The sequence below is a fragment of the Nannospalax galili genome, unplaced genomic scaffold (genome assembly GCF_000622305.1).
Source record: "Nannospalax galili isolate Female #2095 unplaced genomic scaffold, S.galili_v1.0 scaffold445, whole genome shotgun sequence".
In the NCBI taxonomy this organism is placed as follows: Eukaryota; Metazoa; Chordata; class Mammalia; order Rodentia; family Spalacidae; genus Nannospalax; species Nannospalax galili.
This window is the reverse complement of record NW_008354184.1, coordinates 2,219,763-2,242,776: the sequence shown is the minus strand read 5'-3', so window position 1 is coordinate 2,242,776 and position 23,014 is coordinate 2,219,763. Positions and strand designations below refer to the sequence as shown.

At 48.3% G+C, this 23,014-nt stretch overlaps 2 protein-coding genes and 1 pseudogene across 2 annotated transcripts; 2 read left to right on the top strand and 1 right to left on the bottom strand.

Moving 5' to 3' along the window:
- Window positions 1–330: 330 nt before the first annotated feature.
- LOC103748641 (galectin-2-like) lies at window positions 331–1,893 on the bottom strand. The gene is made up of 3 exons (XM_029555070.1): window positions 1,823–1,893; window positions 613–772; window positions 331–459 (listed from the first exon to the last, which is right to left on the bottom strand). The coding sequence occupies exons 1-3, from the start codon at window positions 1,882–1,884 to the stop codon at window positions 331–333; spliced, it is 351 nt and encodes a 116-aa protein (XP_029410930.1). The 5' UTR covers window positions 1,885–1,893.
- Window positions 1,894–3,129: 1,236 nt separating this feature from the next.
- On the top strand, window positions 3,130–6,480 carry LOC103748640 (annotated as a pseudogene).
- A 9,186-nt stretch (window positions 6,481–15,666) lies between these two features.
- Window positions 15,667–22,524, top strand: LOC103748639 (galectin-2-like). The gene is made up of 3 exons (XM_008851347.1): window positions 15,667–15,695; window positions 22,068–22,227; window positions 22,381–22,524. Exons 1-3 carry the CDS (start codon window positions 15,667–15,669, stop codon window positions 22,522–22,524), a joined length of 333 nt encoding a protein of 110 aa, XP_008849569.1.
- Window positions 22,525–23,014: the final 490 nt, after the last annotated feature.

The window sequence follows — 23,014 nt, the reverse complement described above, 5'->3', positions numbered from 1 at the left end:
GAATGCCATGGGTGGGTGGGGAGGATGGCAGGTTGGCGTGCTTAGGGTTTACCTCTCATCCTCTACATGAGGCAGTACCTCATCAGCAAGACACCAGAAGCATTATAACCCATAGAAAGTGATAACACTATACACTATGGAATGAATCAATAAACAAGGGTCTTTGTTCTTGACCTTGTGAGGAAGGGTGGGGAATGGACAGAGGGGCAGAAGCTGTGGGTGAAGGGTTGGGGGACCCAGGATGCAAAGGTGCCAGTCCTGGTGGGTCTTGCAGCAGGAATCAAATGGGCTTGGGGCTACAGGTCATGTCCTGAGGTGCTTCCCTGTCAGTCAAGATGAAAGGAGGAGACGTAGAGACCATTTGCAGAGACGTAGTGCAGAGGTTCTGTTGGGGAAGCTGATCACATATCCATCTGGCAGTGTCACCTGGAACTGATTTCCCTGGAAGACCATAGTGAACTGCAGAGGGAGGGAGGAGTCAGGAAGGAGGGAGGAGGCCGGGAAGGGTCCTGATGCTGCCTGGTGGCTTAAACTCCTGTATCCAGGCAGGGGCTCTCCCATTTGGGCTCTCCCTGTGACACCCTCCCTGAGGTTTGTTCCCTTTGACCTCACCTTGACATCGGATCCCGGAGAGAAGCACATATGGTCGACCCGAAGCTCTTGTCCCCAGTTGGTGCCGTCCCACGAGTTGAGGACAATGGCGGATTCGTCAAAGCGAGGGTTAAAAACAAGGTTCAGGAGGTCTTTCCCCTGGCCCAGCTTAATGTAAAAGCTGTAGGAAGATTGACAGTGAGGACAGCGTAGTCCTGGCCAACCACAAGCTAGAAGAATCACCAAGATGTTTTAACTGAGATCCGAGCCTTGAAATGAGGTGGCGATGGAGTCAGGCGTGGCCCTGTAGTGCTGCGATTCATTTGGAGCAGGGACTGAGGCTGTTGACAGTAACTGATGGTGACAATTTCAGAAATTAAGTGTGTGTTTCCTGGGTGAATAAATTCAAGACCTGTTCAGATTGACAATAAATAGCCAACCCTAAGTGATGAGCTCCCTGTCACCTGAGGTATGTCAGCAGGGGATGAATGACTTGGCAGGATCACTACCGAAGCCTGGGCTAGACGTTCATGTCCCTGCAAACAGCTCATTCTGGGTTGTAGGGTTCCATCACTGGGGCATGTCAGACCAGGTATCCCTGCATGTCTGCAAACTTGAGGGACACAGAAAAAGAGGTTTTGCCTTAGCTCCTACACCACGCATCTGCCTACAGACTTCCTATCCCTAGGTGGCTAGAGATTAGTCCCAAGAAATGCTGGAATGTTCCTCTACATATGACAGCTTGGTGCTGAGTTGCAGGGGAGGTAAACCAATGCCAGGAGTCTCAGAGATGCAAAGGTGACCACTGCTGCCGCCTAGTGGCTGCTTCTGGTTGAAGTCATAGGTCCTTTCAGATGGACTAGGAGTGTGTGTGTGTGTGTGTGTGTGTGTTTATCCCTGAGGGGGGAGGCAGGGTGGAATTTCAGTAAAGGCACCAGACCCTCAGGACCAGGGCTCCTGCTTTCTCCACTTGCCCCTTTGGTGGCTGTTAGGGGAAGGAGCAGAGCACATGCAGTGGATTCTGATTCTGACATTCTGAAGGTTGCTGACCTGAGGCTTATGTGCAAAAGCAGATCCTAACCAGAGGGCTGTGGGAGCCCAACAGTGGGAAGGAGCAAGGAAGAAGGAAAGGCTTCTTGGCTTGAAGTCACTGTGTCCTGGTTGATCTGACAGGGCTGCCTGCCTGTCCCAGCTTCCTCCTCCATCTCTGCCCCCCCTCCACCGTGCTCACCTGTCAATGCAGTTGTGGATTTTGCCCTTGATCGTGAAGGTCATCCCCATCTTCATCTCCATGTTTGTGATCTCAAAACTGCCCTGTGAAACAGAAGAATGCTCCATTCAGGAGCCAGTAGGAAACACAGCCAAAAGGGGGAGATCTAAAGTGGTGACACGCCAGCCCTAGTCACAGGTGCCTTAGAGAAGTTCCAGGCTGTATCCCTGGGCCATGGGGTGGGTGAGTGTCTGTTGGGGGCCTCCTGCTGGATAGCCAGCAACTTCTTTGTCTCTCCTCAGTAGAAGCTGCATCCCTTCTCCGGCTGCCTTGACAACAGTGTCTCCTGCAGGCTAGCCCACGCTGGTCTCAGGGCAGAGGGATGTGGATGCAGAAAGGCCACCAGAGCAAGATCTGGATGCATCAAGATCACAAAGAGAGTCTACCACCCTGCAATTTGTAGATAGTCACCTCAGGAATTTTCATCTTGAACCTCAGGTTCATTTTATCCTCTCTTTGTTCCTCATTTTTTTAAGTTAAACTTTTACTTAGCCCCGGGGAACCCTGAATTCACTCTGTGACCAAGGCTAACCTTGAACTTCTGTTCTTCCTGCCTACACCTCCTGAGTGCTGAGTTACAGGTGTGCACCACCTCACCTGGTGTACGCAGTGCTAAGGATCAAACCCAGGGCTTCGTGCCTGCTGCACAGATCTCTACCATATGAACTGCTTCCCATCTGAGTCCTTTTACAAAAATTTTGCATTGATGGGGCTGGTGACCTTTGATCCTGAGTGCCTTTGATCCTGGCACTCAGGAGGCATAGGCAGGTGGATCTCACATGAGTTTGAGGTGAGCCTGGTCTACATAGTGAGATCCAGGGCAGGCAGGGCTGCACAGTGAGATCCTGTCTCAAAGAAAATAAGCGAATGTTTGTTTTGCTTTGTGCTTCTGGGATTCGAAGCCAGGGCCTTTTTCCTGCGAATCACAGACTCTACCGCTGACCTGGTCACAGCCCCCAAGCCTCGGTTTCTTCATCTCTCTGAGGCTCAATAGAAATTAGCAATCAAATTATGGTTATTGCTGTTCTTACAGAAAACAGGTTAGAGTGAGGGAGAGACAGGCTCTCGCTCTGAGCTGCTTGGTGGCAGAACAGACAGCTCCAGTGCTAATGCATTAAGATACCATCTGCCCTTCTTTCTTTAGATGCACATGGAGAAACTGAGTCTCAAAGACGGTCAGCAATACTGTACCCAAAGCTCCCCCACCCTCACCCAGGCAATGACAAATAAGTGGAGGGAGGTGAGCCAGGGGCTGACATCTCACCGACATGGTGACCCTCCTGGTGAAAGCTCCTGGTGACAGCTCCTGGCAGCAGCTCTCCTAGTGGTTCCCAGAGGCCTGTGCTCAGGGTCTCACCAGTGGTCAGGCTTATATACCTAAGGCTCATACACCTGAGGAGGAAATGAGACTTTGGCGGTTTATTTCACAATATCTGCTGACCTGCATCTGTAGGTGCTCTGAGAGAACAGGAGGGTGGGTACAGTGAGTCAGCCTGGAGTGTCCTCTGACCTCCCTGTATCCTCCTCAGCCTCCATCCTCAGAGCTCCACAGATCCTAGGGGAGGAACCCCAGTGCCACCCTCATATAAACCACAAACACCAGGAACTTGGCAGGCCACCCACCCTCCCTGCTGAGCCTGGCTTCCATAGTCACAAGAAGTCAGGCTTTCTCTGCAAAGAAAAATGTCCAAGCATCTAATTTTCTGGGATATCATGAGTCATTTGCAGACAACTTTTTCTCTTCTCCATCATTTTTCTGAGGATACCTATGAGGTCTTTTCTCCTCCTCTTCCCGCCCCCCATTGCGCCTCGTCCCCCACCTCCTCCTCTCCCTTCTCACGGTCAACCGCTCCCTGTTCCTCTTCAGCGAAGACAACGTGGTGAGAAAATACGCCAAAAAGATCACGGAATGGCCATATCCTTTGCCCCGAGCCTGGGCAGCTGCGCCTCCCCTCCTCCCCTTCCTCCTCCCCCTCCTCCTCCTCCTCCCCCTCCTCCTCCTCCTCTTCCTCCTCCTCTTCCTCCTCCCCCACCTCCCCCTCTTCCTCCTCCTCCCCTTCCTCATCCTCCTCTTCCTCCTCCTCCTCCCTTCCTCCTCCTATTCTTCCCCTCCTTCTCACCCTTGTCATTTTTCTTTTTCTTCTATTTTTCTTTTGAGTCATAGCTGACTTTTAGTACAGAGTGGCCTTGAACTCAATATCCCTCATTTCCCTGAGTGCTCCGATAACAGCCAACTACATACATGTAGGTTTCAAGCAACATATGGTAGATTCAAAGGAAACATGTAGAGCTGTCCAGATGACTCAGCAGGTACAGACATGCACCAGCAATCCTGAAGACCTGCGTTCCATCCCCAGGACCCACATTGTAGAAGGAGAGAACTGACTCCTATACATTGTCCTCTGACCTTCATATACACAATGTCACACGCACACGCACACACACACAATTAGGTAGATGTAAAAATTTTTTTTTCTTTGTTTTGAACCAAGGTCTCACGCTGTAGTATATGGATAGCTTGGAACTCATTATGTAGACCAGACTGATCTCAAACTCACAGAGACCACCTCCCTCTGCCTCCCTACTGTGCTACCACTCTTGGCCTTATAAAAACTTTGTTTTTAAATAAAAACTTTTAAAAACAAAGAAAGCATCTAAAATCTACAACTGTCAAAAGGATCTTTTTCAAAAGGCCTTCAGCGGGCTGGAGAGATAGCTCAGTAGTTAAGAACACTGGTTGTTCTGGCAGAAGACCCAGATTTGAATCCCAGCACCCACATGGCAGCTAACAGCTGTCCATAACTCCAGTTCCAGGGGATCCAATGGCCTCTTCTGTCCTCCCCGGGAATTGCATGACACGGGTGCACTTACTTACATGCAGGCAGTATACTCATACTCATAAAATTTTTAAAAATTAAAAAAAAAAGTTTAAGGCATGGTGGCCCATACCTTTAATGCCAGCACTTGGGAGGCAGAAGCAGGAATATTTCTGTGAGTTCCAGGCCAGCCTGGTCTATATAGCAAGTTCCAGTCCAACTGGGACTACAGGGAGACCCTGTCTCAAAAACAGACACACACACACACACACACAAAAAAAAAAAAAAAAGTTAAAAAAAATAAAAGATAAAAAAGGCATTCAGGCATAGTGGAGTGGTAGAGCCCTCTCCTTAGAAAGCCCAGGTCCCCAGATTCCATCTTCAACCCTGGCTAGAGGAAGGGGAAGGAGGAGGGACCCTTCTGTGAGGGTTGAGTTGGACCTCAGGGGTAAGATGTGTGTCCCAAATGCATACCATGTGCTCTGTCCCTGGTGCCAGGCACAAAAGAGTCTGTTCTCTCAGGACAACAAGGACCAAATGTGCAGATGGGAACCCAAGGGCTCGGGAGTGCTGGGGATTTTAATGTCCCTTTATTTCGATGGTGCCGGTAATGGGGATGCTCATTATATGCTAGTAGAGACATTCCATAAGAAGGATGGTTCTTGGGGCTGGAGAGATGGCTCAGCGGTGAAGAGCACTGGCTAATGTTGCAGAAGACCTGGGTTCAGTTCCCGGCATGCACATGGCAGCTAACAATCACTCCTAACTCCAGATCCAGGGAGGCTGAAGCCCTCTTCTGGCCTTTGTGGACATTATATGACAGCATTTCTTGGGACTAATCTCTAGCTACCTAGGGATCGGAAGTCTGTAGGCAGATGCGTGGTGTAGGAGCTAAGGCAAAACCTCTTTTTCTGTGTCCCTCAAATTTGCAGGCATGCAGGGACACCTGGTCTGACATGCCCCAGTGATGGAATCCCACAACCCAGAATGAGCTATTTGCAGGGACATGAACGTCTAGCCCAGGCTTCGGTAGTGATCCTGCCAAGTCATTCATCCCCTGCTGACATACCTCAGGTGACAGGGAGCTCATCACTTAGGGTTGGCTATTTATTGTCAATCTGAACAGGTCTTGAATTTATTCACCCAGGAAACACACACTTAATTTCTGAAATTGTCACCATCAGTTACTGTCAATAGCCTCAGTCCCTGCTCCAAATGGATCACAGCACTACAGGGCCATGACTGACTCCATCGCCACCTCATTTCAAGGCTCAGATCTCAGTTAAAACATCTTGGTGATTCTTCTAGCTTGTGGTTGGCCAGGACTACGCTGTCCTCACTGTCAATCTTCCTACAGCTTTTACATTAAGCTGGGCCAGGGGAAAGACCTCCTGAACCTTGTTTTTAACCCTCGCTTTGACGAATCCGCCATTGTCCTCAACTCGTGGGACGGCACCAACTGGGGACAAGAGCTTCGGGTCGACCATATGTGCTTCTCTCCGGGATCCGATGTCAAGGTGAGGTCAAAGGGAACAAACCTCAGGGAGGGTGTCACAGGGAGAGCCCAAATGGGAGAGCCCCTGCCTGGATACAGGAGTTTAAGCCACCAGGCAGCATCAGGACCCTTCCCGGCCTCCTCCCTCCTTCCTGACTCCTCCCTCCCTCTGCAGTTCACTATGGTCTTCCAGGATAATCAGTTCAAGGTGACGCTGCCAGATGGATATGTGATCAGCTTCCCCAACAGAACCTCTGCACTACGTCTCTGCAAATGGTCTCTACGTCTCCTCCTTTCATCTTGACTGACAGGGAAGCACCTCAGCAAGCCCATTTGATTCCTGCTGCAAGACCCACCAGGACTGGCACCTTTGCATCCTGGGTCCCCCAACCCTTCACCCACAGCTTCTGCCCCTCTGTCCATTCCCCACCCTTCCCCACAAGGTCAAGAACAAAGAATCTTGTTTATCAAGTCATTCCATAGTGTGTAGTGTTATCACTTTCTATGGGTTATAATGCTTTTGGTGTCTTCCTGATGGGGAGGGGACCTGATGACAAGGATGAGGTACTGCCTCATGTAGAGGATGAGGGTTAAACCCTAAGCACGCCAACCTGCCGTCCTCCCGGTGATCTCCTGAGCACCTGTCAAGCTGCCCAGGAGAGTGTGGGGTAGAAATTGGTTCCAAGCACCTGAACCCAGGGTCCTCAAGGAATTGTAGATTAGGGTCCCTCCTGAGTCTCTTATCATTAGGCATTCCTGGCTGGCTGCTCATTGCCTAGTCTGGCGCCCTCCCCTGGCTAGGGGGTCTTGAAGAGGGTCCTCAACTTTCTAAACTCTGAAGAGGGAAAGGCCCTCTCAGCAGCATCTGAGGCCTCATTCCTAGCTATTCCAAGTTTCCTAGAGAGACACCTTCTTACCCAAAACACTTTAAAAATGAAAAACCAGAGACAGATCTGGCATGCACAGGAAGGTGGAACCCTCCCATCAGGTCACACCTGACCTGAGACTGGGGGACAGGTGGAAACATTAAGGAGGACCCCGAGGTGGGGGCACCCTTCTGGGTTGTACCTCTGTGAGCTCTTCCTAGACCTGACTGTGAACCTGTATCAATTTCCCGCCCAGTTCACAATTGCTGTATGTGTAACTAGATGTGTGTCTAACTTGATGTCCCATTAGACAATCTAAAAAATGCAAAGGGGGTCCTTGAGATCACGTAGTCGGTAAAGGCACTTGCCACAAAAACTGACAATCTGAACTCATTCCCCAGAACCCAGGATGGAAGTCAGTCAACTTCCCCAAGCTGTCCTCTGATCTCCACACATGAGCCATGCCACACAAGGGCCTCCCCGACAAATAAGAAAACCATGTCACACAAGGCCTTCCCCCAAATAAGAAAACCATATCACACAATGACCCTCCCCCACAAATAAGAAAACCATATCACACAAGGCCCTCCCCCGCAAATAAGAAAACCATATCACACAAGGCCCTCCCCCGCAAAATAGAAAACCATGTCACACAAGGCCCTCCCCAGCAAATAAAACAAATAAGCACAACATCCACAGCACAATTGCTGTTTTCAGGAGTGTGGCAGAGAAGGAGTCGGTGGAGACAGCACGCAGTCCCTTACAATAGCAATTTCGATGTCTTTCGTTCGGAAACTGGGATGGACACAACCTTAGGAACACAGCTGGGGCTCTTCCCAAGGCCAGGGAGCGGGGAGGAGCCTGGAACTTAGCTTCCAGGTAGATCCATGTCTGACTGAGGCAGGTACACCTCTGCATATTTTAATATCAGTGGTCTTTCCCATGTGAACACTGGCACCTACCATAGGCCAGGCACAAAACAATCATGTTCTCTTCTGTTCTGTGCACGTCTTCTGGCCTCTCCAGGCATTGCATGCATGTGATGCACTTACATGCGTGCAGTCTGGACACTTGTACACATAAAAGAAAAATTAATCAATTAAAAAAACTTTAAAAAAAGCACCAAAAAAACGAAAGGCGTTCAGCTCCTGAAGATCAACACTTGAGCTGACCTCTGGCCTCCACATGGCGGTGAACACGTGTGCATACACATCACACCCACACACATGCAAACGCATGAATACACACACACAAACGAACAAAAGGAATCAAATGAAACCACCTCATCCCTGCTCCCAGGCCGGGTCCTTCCCTCTGTCCCATCAAACACTTGAAGCTGCCTGTCACCCCAGGGCTGGAAGCTGGGTATGTGAGGTCGTCTGGTGGCTCCCCCCAGCACTCCTGGGCCCTGCTCCCCGCAGAGGCCAGAATAGGCAGATGCAAACAATCAGTCCTTTTCTAATTCACACCCATTATTTCTCCTCTGTCTTAGACCTCAACCCATAATCCTTTTAGACCTAGCAAGCCCACAGGGTCACTGCAAATATTGGCAAAGTCTCCTTTTTTCTTATCGTATTAGACATCAGACCTGGGATGTTGACCTGCTGGACCAGAGCTCTGTCACTGAGCTGCTTCCCAACCCAGGCCTCAACTTCTGAAAAGTCAAATCCCTCAGCCCTGCCAGAGAGGGCAGCCAAGGCTTTGGAGGTCAGCTCTGCTAGGTGTTTTAGGCATCTGGAGAGATGGTGTCTTCTGCCCCCTCGTGGCCTCTAAGAGAACCATCTATAGTAGCAGAAAAAAAAAAAAACCAAAAAAACAAAAAAACAGCTTGTCAGTTACTGAACATTAACCTCAACACAAACAATAACAACAAAACTTACAAGACATGCATGGTGTTAAAAATACTGCATGTGCCTGATATGGGGGTTCAAATTTTAATTCCAACGCTCCATGGGCAGGGGCAGGGACAGAGGCATGAGGAAGAGATAAATGTGAGTTTGAGGCCAGCCTGGTCTACATAACGAGTTCCAGGTAAGCAAGGGCTACATAGTGAGATCCTAACAAAAAAGCAACAAAACAAAACAAAAAACAACAACTCAAGACCACAAACCTCAAAGGGCTGGAGAGTTGACTCTACCATTATGAATTCCTGCTTCTCTTTTTAAAATTTTGTTTCTAAAAAAATTTTTTATGTAATTTTGTAAATTTCATACAACAGATTCTGGACATATTTAGAATACCTCCCCTATCTACACCTTCCCTACTTTCTACCCACTTTCGTGGACATCTATCTATCTATCATCTGTCTATCTATCTACCTATCTATCTACCTGCCTATCTACCTACCTGCCTATCTACCTATCTGCCTATCTATCTATCTATCTATCTATCTATCTATCTATCTATCTACCTGCCTATCTACCTACCTGCCTATCTTCCTACCTGCCTACCTACCTACCAGGCTATCTACCTACCTGCCTATCTATCTATCTATCTATCTATCTATCTATCTATCTGTCTGCCTATCTTTTTATCTATCTATCTATCTATCACCTATCTACCTATCTACCTACCTTCCTATCTATCATCTATCTATCTATCTATCTACCTACCTGCCTATCTATCTATCTATCTATCTATCTATCTACCTACCTACCTGCCTATCTATCTACCTACCTGCCTGCCTATCTATCTATCTATCTACCTACCTGCCTATCTATCTACCTAACTACCTGCCTATCTATCTATCTATCTATCTATCTATCTATCTATCTATCTATGTGTGTATGTGTCTGTGTGTCTGTCTGTGTCTGTGCCTATAGAGTCAAATTTGTGTCCCCAAATTCCCTTTAGTGTAGGTTCATTCACTTGAACCTGGTTATCCTAACAAGAGTCTCTCCCTTTAATGGGACTCACCCTAAGCCATTGGTGGCCAGTACATCCTCAGGTGGGATTGGGTTCTCCTAACCATTTCCCCACACCCATGGGGTATTTTGTGGTTGAGATCATGTGGACTTGTGCGTGCTGGCACAGTTACAGCCAGTTCATACAGTAACTGACCAGCTGCCTGGAAAATTCTGCTATTTGTGGTTATCCACCACCTCTGGCTCTTGCAATCCTTCCACACCCACTCCTGGATTCATCCCTGAGCCGTGGGAGGCAGAAGTTTGATACAGGTGTCCTATTGAGGGATAAGCAGGCTGCAGCCTCTTGTTCTCTGCACATTGGCCGGTTGTGGTTGTCTGTGTCAATCACCAAATGGTACACAAGGGAGCTTCCCTGCTGAGAGTTGAAAGATGCAGTAGGCATCTATTTACAGGCTGTGTGGAAGCCAGCATCCCTGCTCGAGTGAAGACATTCCCATGGGGGACGGTCCTAAACTCCTGTACTGGCTGCCCTGGGAAGCTGACTCTCTTCAAGAGGGAATTCCTGGTTCCATGATCTTAGCTCTGCCAGGAACTTTGGGCTCCCCTTGGGCATTCCAGTTCTGCACTGCCCTGCAGGGACACTTGTGTGCTACTAGGAGGATTCCAGAGCTGCCTTCCTCTCAGACCTGCTCAGGCTGCTAGGATCCTTGGGCCCCAAGACCTGCAAGCTCTCCCAGCCTGACCTATAGGCCAACCTGTTCACCCAGCCAACACCCAGCCCACTGTGCTATTCCAGAACTATGACAAGTGAAACCTGGAAATTCAACTGAAAAGCTTCCCCTCCCCTCGGTGTAATGGAGACCACCATGTGGACATCAGCATAAAGTGGCTCCAAAACTGAACACCCGGCAGCACTCAGCTGGCCACGATCTGACAAGGTGGGGAACAGAAACAAAGATGCAAATAACTAGTCAACAAAGACAAGAACACCTACCCATACCAAGATGCACCACCACCAACAAAGTCCAGACACCTAGTTGCCATCCAAAAAACCCAGAAAAAACATGAATGACCAAGACAATATGTCTACTACGGAAACTAGCACCCACGTCATAACGCTTCCTGAGAATGGCAACGTCACCGATGCACAAGACAATGATTTCAAAATAGCAATTGTAAATATGTTCAAAGGACTCAAAGAGGATACAGATAAAAGACCGAATGAAGATTGTGAAAACACAAACCTTTGAGTGAAAGAACTGAAACAATGCAAAACATGAAATGAGAAGTCAATAAAGAGGTGGAATCTCTGAAGAAAAGCCAAACTGAAGGAAAAGCTGAATAAACAAAACTCAGGAACTGAACCAAAACCTCAGAGGAAAGAAGCAAAAGCAAGTGGAGGAGCTGGAGCCGAGAATATGAGCTCGTGACGACAAGCTGGGGAAAAGGGGAGCTTCGATCACAGACGTAGAAAGCAGATCTAAAAGGGACCAGGAAATGGATACACAAGGCTCTGGGACACTATGAAAAGATAAAACCTACGAATCATAGGCATAGAAGAAGGAGAAGAAACACAGTTCAAATGCACAGAAAATATTTTTATAAAAATCACATAAGAAAATTTCGCAGACCTAGGGAGCAGGACACCTATCAAGAGCCACACAGAACAAGTAGACAGGCCCAGAAAACAAAGTCCCACGTCATATAACAGTCAGAGCACTAAATATTCAGAAGGAAGAAAAGATACTGAAAGCAGTTAGAGAGAAAGGTCGAGTCCCATATAAAGGCAGGTTCATCAGAATAACAGCTGATTTTCAATGGAGATTATGAAAGACAGAGGGCTTGGACCAATGTCATGCAAGTCAAAAGAACACAGATTCCAGTCCAGATTAGTATACCCAGAAAAAATATCATTTGTAATTGGAGGAGAAAGAAAAACTTTCCATGATGAAAATGGATTTAAGGAATTTAGTACAGGAAACCCGCTCACACTTTGAGGGTACTGTCCTTCATGGTGGGGAAGGCTCGGTGGCAGGGACTTGGGGCAACTGGTCACATTTCATCTGCAGAGCAGAGAGAGGAACGCTCACGCTCCTGTAGCTTTCTCCTTTTCACTCGTTTCAAGACCCCAGCTCAGGAGAAAGTGTTGCTGACTTTTGGGGTGGGTTTCAAACCTCAGTTAACCAAATCAAGATAAGGGCTCACAGGAAGGACCAGAGGCTAGCCTAATCTAGAGGATCCCTCACAGGTGTGCCTGGAGGCTTGCCTCCTAGATGCTTCTAGATCTTGTCCAGCTGACAATCAGCTTTAGCCCTCCCACTGCCTTAAGGTGTTATCTCATGTATTTTGGTCCCAACAACCCAAAAGTAACTAATACACTTATAATACAAAAATTTAGAAATTTCTCACAACCAGCATAGGAAGTCGCTCTAGTATCCTTTTCTGTTGCTGTGATCAAAACCCTCTGACTAGGGCTGGAAAGATGGCAGGTTCAGACTTAACTAGCTCTCTCTCTCTCTCTCTCTCTCTCTCTCTCTCTCTCTTTCTCTCTCTCCCCGGCTTTTTTAGACAGGGTCTTTCTGTAGCCTCAGCTGGCCTGGAAGTCACTATGTCGACCAGGCTGCTTTGAACTTGCAGACATCCAATATTGGGGGATGGAGACAGGTGGATCCTGTAAGCTTGATGGTCAGGCCAGCTTAGTCAGAAGGGTGAGATTCTGTTTCAGAACAAACCCTGTCCAAGACTATAAGGTGGAAAGAGAGGAAAACACCCAGTTTCCTGTGGTGGCTTCAGAATCTGTGTGGATAGACAAAAACAGTGGCACGCTTACATGGATGCATGACACATGTTATAGATCAGAGTTCATACAAAATCACCAACACCACTTTAAGTAGCAAGGTAAATGTTTATTATTTCGACTGGCTGGGCTATCTATCTTGGGAGTAGATGCAGCCAAGATCATTGTCAGGTCAGAGTTTTTGTAGGATTACAGGGTGGTCTTATACTTTGTGTCAGGGTGACTTAAAATAGCAAGTGGGTTACAGAAGCAAAAACAAGCAGTTAGCCAGATGTAGAATGTCTGAGATTAGCACGTTCCATTGGTTTGTGGTTGAAGTATTTCTTAGAACTCAGGGCTGTTTTCTCCTTTTAAATATTTCTCATAAGTGGGAAAGAGGTTACTGTTAAAATAGCTATTCTGAGAAAGATGGAGTAACTTAGGTTATGTTGCTAATATATTTCAACACACACATATACCACACATGCATGTACACCTACATATACCCCCCACACTTTCCCTCATATAAAATAAATGTGAATGCAGGTCATGATGGCACACACCTTTAGTAAAGCTGACAACAAAGACTAATCATTGCATTCCAGTAAGTTAGCTCTTGTGGGTCATCTTGATTGTCCACCTGACTGGATCTGGAGTCCACTAAGAGATAAGCCTCTGAGTGACCCACCCTCACTGGGTGGCAGTGTCTGGGAGCTGAGATGTGAGGGGACTGAGGAGACCTCTCCGCTCTTCCATCCTGTCCATCCTGTTGTTACTGCCTCTCCTGCCACAGTCCTTTGCAGACACTGGAACCTGGCTTCCTTGGCCTTTGAACATGGACCAGCGTCTCTCCAGGAATCCTGCAGGCCTCAGCACCAGCTTGGGACTGCCAAGACATCCAGCCTTGAGGACAGAGTAGCCACTGTGTTCTCAGTCCCTCCAGCATGCAGACAGCCATGTAGCGCTGCCCTGCCTTTATCTCCTAAGCCAATCTAACACATCTTTTGGTAATGTGTATCCTTTCTGTTGTTTTTGTTTCTCCCGAGGACCCTGGCTATGGGTTCTGTGTGGCCCAGGGCAGATCCAAGAACAGTTGGGAGCAGCAGGATTGTCCAAGAACAGACCTCAAAAGGAGAACGAGTGTCTCATGGACTTCTGCTCAGGAGGAGAGAAATAATCCCAAGGAATTCAAATCTTTCTTATCAAAAGAATGATCACAGCAACATAACCATTGTAATCCAACTCTGTAATGTCCCACCTCAGGAGTCTCTTTGTTTATACAAAGGCCCTGCACATTCCTAGAGCTATGACTGAGAGCAGCAGGCCCCTGGCACCTTCTGCTTTTCCTCAATTTTCTTTGCTTCCTTTTCTTTTTTTGGGGGGAGGGGGGTGGAGAGGTGCTCTACATGTGACGCCAGCTGGCCCTGAACTCATTATGTACACCAGGCTGGCCTCCATCTCATAGAAATCCTCTTGCTTCTGTCTCCCCGATGTCTGGATAAAGGTGTGGGCTAGCATGGCTGGCTGCTGGGATTCTTTAAAAATCAAAATACAGAAATATGTAGTCTTCAGATATATTCATGTAGAGATACTGTATGTGTAATCTGTCAGTAGAATTTTGGGTTAATATGATTCCCTCTGGTTTTTTACACTAGCTAGGCATTATTTATCTTCTCTCTCTCTGTCTCCTTTCTTCTCTCTCTCTCTCTCTCTCTCTCTCTCTCTCTCTCTCTCTCCTTCCCTCCACACCCTCCCCATTTAATGTATCCCCATTTGGAGAAAACTTCCCTTGAGCTGTAGACAGGCCAGACCAAGAGACTCCCAAAACCTCACAGCCTATTGCCTTAGCCCGTGATTGCCTCCCAGAACTTGAAGGTACAACCCTATGGCTGAAGACAGGACATACTCCCAACTCAGGACGTGGAGCAATGGAGCAGGAGCTGACCTGGAACCACCTCCCTGAAGGCAGCTCTCACAGTTTTGGAGAGCACTATGCAAGCTGCTAAGGGAGAACATCAGTGGATGGTCTAGCCCGAGCTTCAAGGCCTCATAATCACATAAGTGACCGGCACAGCAAATGACATTGGTGCAGTAATGGCATTTTATCTTGGGGGTAATCAACAGCTACCTCATTAGACTTAAAACCCACTCAATGGGAGGAAACTCATGTGTAGTGCTGTAAACATAGTCAAATACTCGTGGCTGGAGAGGTCATAGATCTTAGAGAAAACCCCGAGGTTGGCAGATTCCTAGACAAATGTAATTTTTTACTATGTCCAAACTATGGATCCTTATATTACAGACATGTATCCCAGTCACCACTCATCAAAGCAGCTTCTTTTGCAATAGGCAGAGACTATTACAGCGTTACACAACTGGTCACACACAGACATTATCTGTAATTGCCCAACCTAAGTGGCACATCGACAATGCAACCTGTACATCTCGGGCTCATCGAACGTAGAACAAACGGTAAAGAGGGCACTAACGCATCTCTCAGGTCTTACCAGTGAAGCTCCATCATGCAACAGAGGTCCAGGAACACAAAAGGTCACAAATGGCCAAAGTGTAGTCATTAAGAGTCTGTACAGTATGGTTACTTGAACAGGACTCCTATATTAAACACCACTCACCCAAGGCTCAGGAACCTTTTTGGAAGAGGGGGACAGAGAGATTGTAACAGCCAAGGAGGGTTAGATGACCATATGGAAATAGAGTCCGATAGGGTCCTGGGACCTTGCTCATGTGAACCTACAGCAATGGTGTCTGCAGGCACAAGACCCACGCAAAGTCAGGCAGACAGAACCCCAGCACAGAACTGTAGAAATGGGCATCAGACCCCAATCTTAGTCAAAAAATTATTGACAGCTAATTATTTCTTGGTGAGGAGGAGCTGATCTTCTTAAAGGGAGGGACTCTAGATAGGCTGACTATAGCCCAGAGGATGAACTTGTACTGAAGGACATGTAGGGACACTAACTCGACATGGTAGGCCTCAACACAAATGACAGAATGTAAGAAATCCAGTGTGGGGGTCGTTATAGGAGGTGCCAATGGGGAAGGGGGTATAAAGATGATTCAGGTTGATTAAGAGGTTCTCTATGAAATGCACAATATTTAATTTAAAACATTCTATTATGGAAATGGGAAGCTTTTGCAATGTGATGGTAATTAAGAACTTTGCAACAGGGAAAACCCTCTAAGAGACAAGAGACAGGTATGGGGGAGGTGAGCAGAGTCTCCCCATCCTGCCCACTCTGAGGAGACCTCTCTGCTCTTCCTGTCCAGCTCTGTCCATCCTGTTGTTACTGCCTCTCCTGCCACGGTCGTTTGCAGACACTGGAACCTGGCTTCCTTGGCCTTTGGACATGGACCAGCGTCTCTCCAGGAATCCTGCACCAGCACCAGCTTGGGACTGCTGAGACATCCAGCCTTGAGGACAGAGTAGCCACTGTGTTCTCAGTCCCTCCAGCATGCAGACAGCCATGTAGCGCTGCCCTGCCTTTATCTCCTAAGCCAATCTAACACATCTTTTGGTAATACGTATCGATTCTATTGGTTCTGGTTCTCCAGAGGACCCTGACTATGGGTTCTGTGTGGCCCAGGGAAGATCCAAGGCCAGTTGTGAGCAGCAGGAGTGTCCAGAAACAGATCTCCACAGGAGAGTGTTGTCTGTGACCCTGTGTGCTCAACATTTAAGAAAACTAATTCTACAAAATTCACATATACACACTTTTTCTCCACACACACCTACACACACTTTCACTGATATAAAATAAATATGCAAGCTGGTCATGATGGTGCACACCTTTAATCCCAGCACTCTGAAAACTGAGACAGGAGGATAGGCATGAGTTCCAGGCTAACCAGGGTCACAGAGTGCGCTCCTGTCTCAAAAGCAAACAAATATACTGACAGAAAGACACACAATCATAGTACAGTCATACCCTCTGTCCTCAAATATTCTCTTTCCAAAGAAATGAACTTCAAACTCCCTTTGTGTGCTTTTGCACAGTCTGGTGGGACAATCAGAAAACAGTGCCTTGAAAAGGCCGTTTCTATCGGTGGCCCTCCCTCTTGCAAAAGCACTTTGAAAATCCTTATCTCCTTTGGCCTTGAGAGAGAGAGGTCAAGATGGAAGTCATTTCCTTGTGGGTGAAATAAGGAAAGTGATCACTGCCCCCTGGTCTGGCACTGAAGGTGACATGTGAGTGCTGTGCGGTGAGCCACTCACCAGCTCCTGGCACCACAGGGCCCTCAGCAGGGCTGTCCTCCCAGTGCCCAGCCTGGAGCCACGGCCAACTCTGAGGGAAACTCTGTGGCTCCCAAATCCAGAGAGCTGTTAAAGGTCTCCTTTGGGATATCTGCACTGCGGAAGTCGTCAGCCAGACCTCATGTGCCAATAGAGAGAATGGGGCAGTCCTTAATAGGAAAATTATAATTAATGCAGTGCTCAGCCGCAGGAAATTGGTTCAGTAAATCCAGCCATGGAGAGGTGGAATAGTTCAGTTACTGAAACATAGTTCTGAAAGGGAGTCGTGGTCTTTAGTGTTTCCCAAATGAAGCAGGATAAACAACTGCACAGAGGGGGAGGTCTGCGCCATTAGTTCCTAGAAAACAGCCGGGAGGAAAGTTTTAAAGGAAGACTTATATTCTTAAGCTCTTTCTTTTCTGTGCCAGGGTCTCCCTGTAGCCCCAGCTGGCCTGGAACTCACTATGTAGCCCCAGCTGGCCTAGAACTCACAGAGATCAGCACGCCTGTGCCTCCCTAGTGCTGGGACTAAAGGCGAGTGCCACCACACCTGGCTGACTTAAGTTCTTTTAACAAATAATTAATAAATTACTATTTTATGTATACCAATGTCTTGCCTGCATGTACGGAGGTGCACCCATGTCATATAATGTCCACAAAGGCCAGAAGAGGGCTTCAGCCTCCCTGGATCTGGAGTTAGGAGTGATTGTTAGCTGCCATGTGCATGCCGGGAACTGAACCCAGGTCTTCTGCAACATTAGCCAGTGCTCTTCACCACTGAGCCATCTCTCCAGCCCCAAGAACCATCCTTCTTATGGAATGTCTCTACTAGCATATAATGAGCATCCCCATTACAGGCACCATCGAAATAAAGGGACATTAAAATCCCCAGCACTCCCGAGCCCTTGGGTTCCCGTCTGCACATTTGGTCCTTGTTGTCCTGAGAGAACAGACTCTTTTGTGCCTGGCACCAGGGACAGAGCACATGGTATGCATTTGGGGCACACATCTTACCCCTGAGGTCCAACTGAACCCTCACAGAAGGGTCCCTCTTCCTTCTCCTTCCTCTAGCCAGGGTTGAAGATGGAATCCGGGGACCTGGGCTTTCTAAGGAGAGGGCTCTACCACTCCACTATGCCTGAAGGCCTTTTTTATCTTTTTTTATTTGTGTGTGTGTGTGTGTGTGTGTGTGTGTGTGTGTGTGTCTGTTTTTGAGACAGGGTCTCCCTGTAGTCCCAGTTGCACTGGAACTTGCTATATAGACCAGACTGGCCTGGAACCCACCGAAATATGCCTGCCTCTACCTCCCACGTGCTGGCATTAAAGGCGTGGGCCACCATGCCTTAACCATTTTTTTTTAATTTTTAAAAATTTTATGAGTATGAGTATATTGCCTGCATGTAAGTAAGTGCACCCGTGTCAAGCAGTTCCCGGGGAGGACAGAAGAGGCCATTTGATCCCCTGGAACTGGAGTTATGGACAGCTGTTAGCTGCCATGCTGGGATTCAAATCCGGGTCTTCTGCAAGAACAACCAGTGTTCTTAACTACTGAGCTATCTCTCCAGCCCGCTGAAGGCCTTTTGAAAAAGATCTTTTGACAGCTGTAGATTTTAGATGCTTTCTTTGTTTTTAAAAGTTTTTATTTAAAAACAAAGTTTTTATAAGGCCAAGAGTGGTAGCACAGTAGGGAGGCAGAGGAAGGTGGTCTGTGAGTTTGAGATCAGTCTGGTCTACATAATGAGTTCCAAGCTATCCATACACTACAGCGTGAGACCTTGGCTCAAAATAAAGAAAAAAAATTTTTTACATCTACCTAATTGTGTGTGTGTGTGTGTGTGTGTGCGTGTGTGCGTGTGACATTGTGTAAATGAAGGTCAGAGGACAATGTATAGGAGTCAGTTCTCTCCTTCTACCATGTGGGTCCTGGGGATGGAACTCAGGTCTTCAGGCTTGCTGGTGCATGTCTGTACCTGCTGAGTCATCTGGACAGCTCTAGATGTTTCCTTTGAATCTACCATATGTTGCTTGAAACCTTACATGTATGTAGTTGGTTTTTATCGGAGCACTCAGGGAAATCGGGGATACTGAGTTCAAGGCCAGCCTGTGCTAAAAGTCAGCTCTGGTTCAAAAGAAAAATAGAAGGAAAAGAAAAATGACAAGGGTGAGAAGGAGGGAACGAGGAGGAGGAGGGGGAGGAGGAGGAGGAGGAAGGGGAGGAGAAGGAGTAAAGGGAGGAGGAGGAGGAAAGGGGGAGGAGAAGGAAGAAGAGAAGGGAGAGGAGGAGGTGGGGGACGAGGCGCAATGGGGGGCGGGAAGAGGAGGAGAAAAGACCTCATAGGTATCCTCAGAAAAATGATGGAGAAGAGAAAAAGTTGTCTGCAAATGACTCATGATATCCCAGAAAATTAGATGCTTGGACATTTTTCTTTGCAGAGAAAGCCTGACTTCTTGTGACTATGGAAGCCAGGCTCAGCAGGGAGGGTGGGTGGCCTGCCAAGTTCCTGGTGTTTGTGGTTTATATGAGGGTGGCACTGGGGTTCCTCCCCTAGGATCTGTGGAGCTCTGAGGATGGAGGCTGAGGAGGATACAGGGAGGTCAGAGGACACTCCAGGCTGACTCACTGTACCCACCCTCCTGTTCTCTCAGAGCACCTACAGATGCAGGTCAGCAGATATTGTGAAATAAACCGCCAAAGTCTCATTTCCTCCTCAGGTGTATGAGCCTTAGGTATATAAGCCTGACCACTGGTGAGACCCTGAGCACAGGCCTCTGGGAACCACTAGGAGAGCTGCTGCCAGGAGCTGTCACCAGGAGCTTTCACCAGGAGGGTCACCATGTCGGTGAGATGTCAGCCCCTGGCTCACCTCCCTCCACTTATTTGTCATTGCCTGGGTGAGGGTGGGGGAGCTTTGGGTACAGTATTGCTGACCGTCTTTGAGACTCAGTTTCTCCATGTGCATCTAAAGAAAGAAGGGCAGATGGTATCTTAATGCATTAGCACTGGAGCTGTCTGTTCTGCCACCAAGCAGCTCAGAGCGAGAGCCTGTCTCTCCCTCACTCTAACCTGTTTTCTGTAAGAACAGCAATAACCATAATTTGATTGCTAATTTCTATTGAGCCTCAGAGAGATGAAGAAACCGAGGCTCGGGGGCTGCGACCAGGTCAGCGGTGGAGTCTGTGATTCGCAGGAACAAGGCCCTGGCTTCGAATCCCAGAAGCACAAAGCAAAACAAACTTTTGCTTATTTTCTTTGAGACAGGATCTCACTGTGCAGCCCTGCCTGGCCTGGATCTCACTATGTAGACCAGGCTCACCTCAAACTCATGTGAGATCCACCTGCCTATGCCTCCTGAGTGCCAGGATCAAAGGCACTCAGGATCAAAGGTCACCAGCCCCATCAATGCAAAATTTTTGTAAAAGGACTCAGATGGGAAGCAGTTCATATGGTAGAGATCTGTGCAGCAGGCACGAAGCCCTGGGTTTGATCCTTAGCACTGCGTACACCAGGTGAGGTGGTGCACACCTGTAACTCAGCACTCAGGAGGTGTAGGCAGGAAGAACAGAAGTTCAAGGTTAGCCTTGGTCACAGAGTGAATTCAGGGTTCCCCGGGGCTAAGTAAAAGTTTAACTTAAAAAAAAACGAAGAACAAAGAGAGGATAAAATGAACCTGAGGTTCAAGATGAAAATTCCTGGTGTGACTATCTACAAATTGCAGAGTGGTAGACTCTCTTTGTGATCTTGATGCATCCAGATCTTGCTCTGGTGGCCTTTCTGCCTCCACATCCCTCTGCTCTGAGACCAGCGTGGGCTAGCCTGCAGGAGACACTGTTGTCAAGGCAGCCTGAGAAGGGATGCAGCTTCTACTGAGGAGATACAAAGAAGTTGCTGGCTATCCAGCAGGAGGCCCACCCCATGGCCCAGGGATACAGCCTGGAACTTCTCTAAGGCACCTGTAACTAGGGCTGGCGTGTCACCACTTTAGATCTCCCACTTTTGGCTGTGTTTCCTACCGGCTCCTGAATGGAGCATTCTTCTGTTGCACAGGGCAGTTTTGAGATCACAAACATGGAGATGAAGATGGGGATGACCTTCACGATCAAGGGCAGGCAGCCCTGTCAGATCAGCCAGGACACGGTGACTTCAAGCCAAGAAGCCTTTCCTTCTTCCTTGCTCCTTCCCACTGTTGGGCTCCCACAGCCCTCTGGTTAGGATCTGCTTTTGCACATAAGCCTCAGGTCAGCAACCTTCAGAATGTCAGAATCAGAATCCACTGCACGTGCTCTGCTCCTTCCCCTAACAGCCACCGAAGGGGCAAGTGGAGAAAGCAGGAGCTCTGCCTGGTCCTGAAGGTCTGGTGCCTTTACTGAAAGTCCAGCCTGCCTCCCCATCAGGGGATTAAACACACACACACACACACACACACACACACACACACACACACACTCCTTCTAGTCCATCTGAAAGGACCTATGACTTCAACCAGAAGCAGCCACTAGGAGGCAGCAGTGGTCACCTTTGCGTCTCTGAAACTCCTGGCATTGGTTTACCTCCCCTGCAACTCAGCACCAAGCTGTCACATGTAGAGGAACATTCCAGCATTTCTTGGGACTAATCTCTAGCCACCTAGGCATAGGAAGTCTGTAGGCAGATGCGTGGTATAGGAGCTAAGGCAAAACCTCCTCTTTTTCTGTGTCCCTCAAGTTTGCAGGCATGCAGGGATACCTGGTCTGACATGCCCCAGTGATGGAACCCTACAACCCAGAATGAACTATTTGCAGGGACATGAGCATCTAGCCCAGGCTTCTGTAGTGATCCTGCCAAGTCACTCATCCCCTGCTTACATCCCTCAGGTGACAGGGAGCTCATCACTTAGGGTTGGCTATTTATTGTCAATCTGAACAGGTCTTGAATTCATTCACCCAGGAAAGACACACTTAATTTCTGAAATTGTCACCATCAGTTACTGTCAACAGCCTCAGTCCCTGCTCCAAATGAATCGCAGCACTACAGGGCCACGCCTGACTCCATCGCCACCTCATTTCAAGGCTCAGATCTCAGTTAAAACATCTTGGTGATTCTTCTAGCTTGTGGTTGGCCAGGACTATGCTGTCCTCACTGTCAATCTTCCTGCAGCTTTTACATTAAGCTGGGCCAGGGGAAAGACCTCCTGAACCTTGTTTTTAACCCTCGCTTTGACGAATCCGCCATTGTCCTCAACTCGTGGGACGGCACCAACTGGGGACAAGAGCTTCGGGTCGACCATATGTGCTTCTCTCCGGGATCCGATGTCAAGGTGAGGTCAAAGGGAACAAACCTCAGGGAGGGTGTCACAGGGAGAGCCCAAATGGGAGAGCCCCTGCCTGGATACAGGAGTTTAAGCCACCAGGCAGCATCAGGACCCTTCCCGGCCTCCTCCCTCCTTCCTGACTCCTCCCTCCCTCTGCAGTTCACTATGGTCTTCCAGGGAAATCAGTTCCAGGTGACACTGCCAGATGGATATGTGACCAGCTTCCCCAACAGGTTGGGCCAAGAACCTCTGCACTACGTCTCTGCAAATGGTCTCTACGTCTCCTCCTTTCAGCTTGACTGACAGGGAAGCACCTCAGGACATGACCTGTAGCCCCAAGCCCATTTGATTCCTGCTGCAAGACCCACCAGGACTGGTACCTGTGGGTCCTAGGCCTCCCAACCCGTCACCCACAGTTTCTGCCCCTCTGTCCATTTCCCACCCTTCCCCCCAAAATCAAGAGCAAAGAATCTTACTGAGTCATTCCATAGTGTGTAGTGTTATCACTTTCTATGGGTTATAAAGCTTCTGGCACCTTGGTGATGGGGGAGGGGAACTAATGAGAAGGACGAAGAACTGCCTCACATAGAGGATGAGAGGTAAACCCTACGCACGGCAACCTGCACCCACCCCCCACCCCCTGGTGATCTCCTGAGCACCTGCCAAACTGTCCAGGAGAGTATGGGGTAGAAACTGGTTCCAGGCATCTGAGCCCAGGGTCCTCCAGGAACTGTAGATAAAGGTCTCTCCTGGGTCTCTTATCATCAGGCATTCCCGAATCGCTATTCATTGC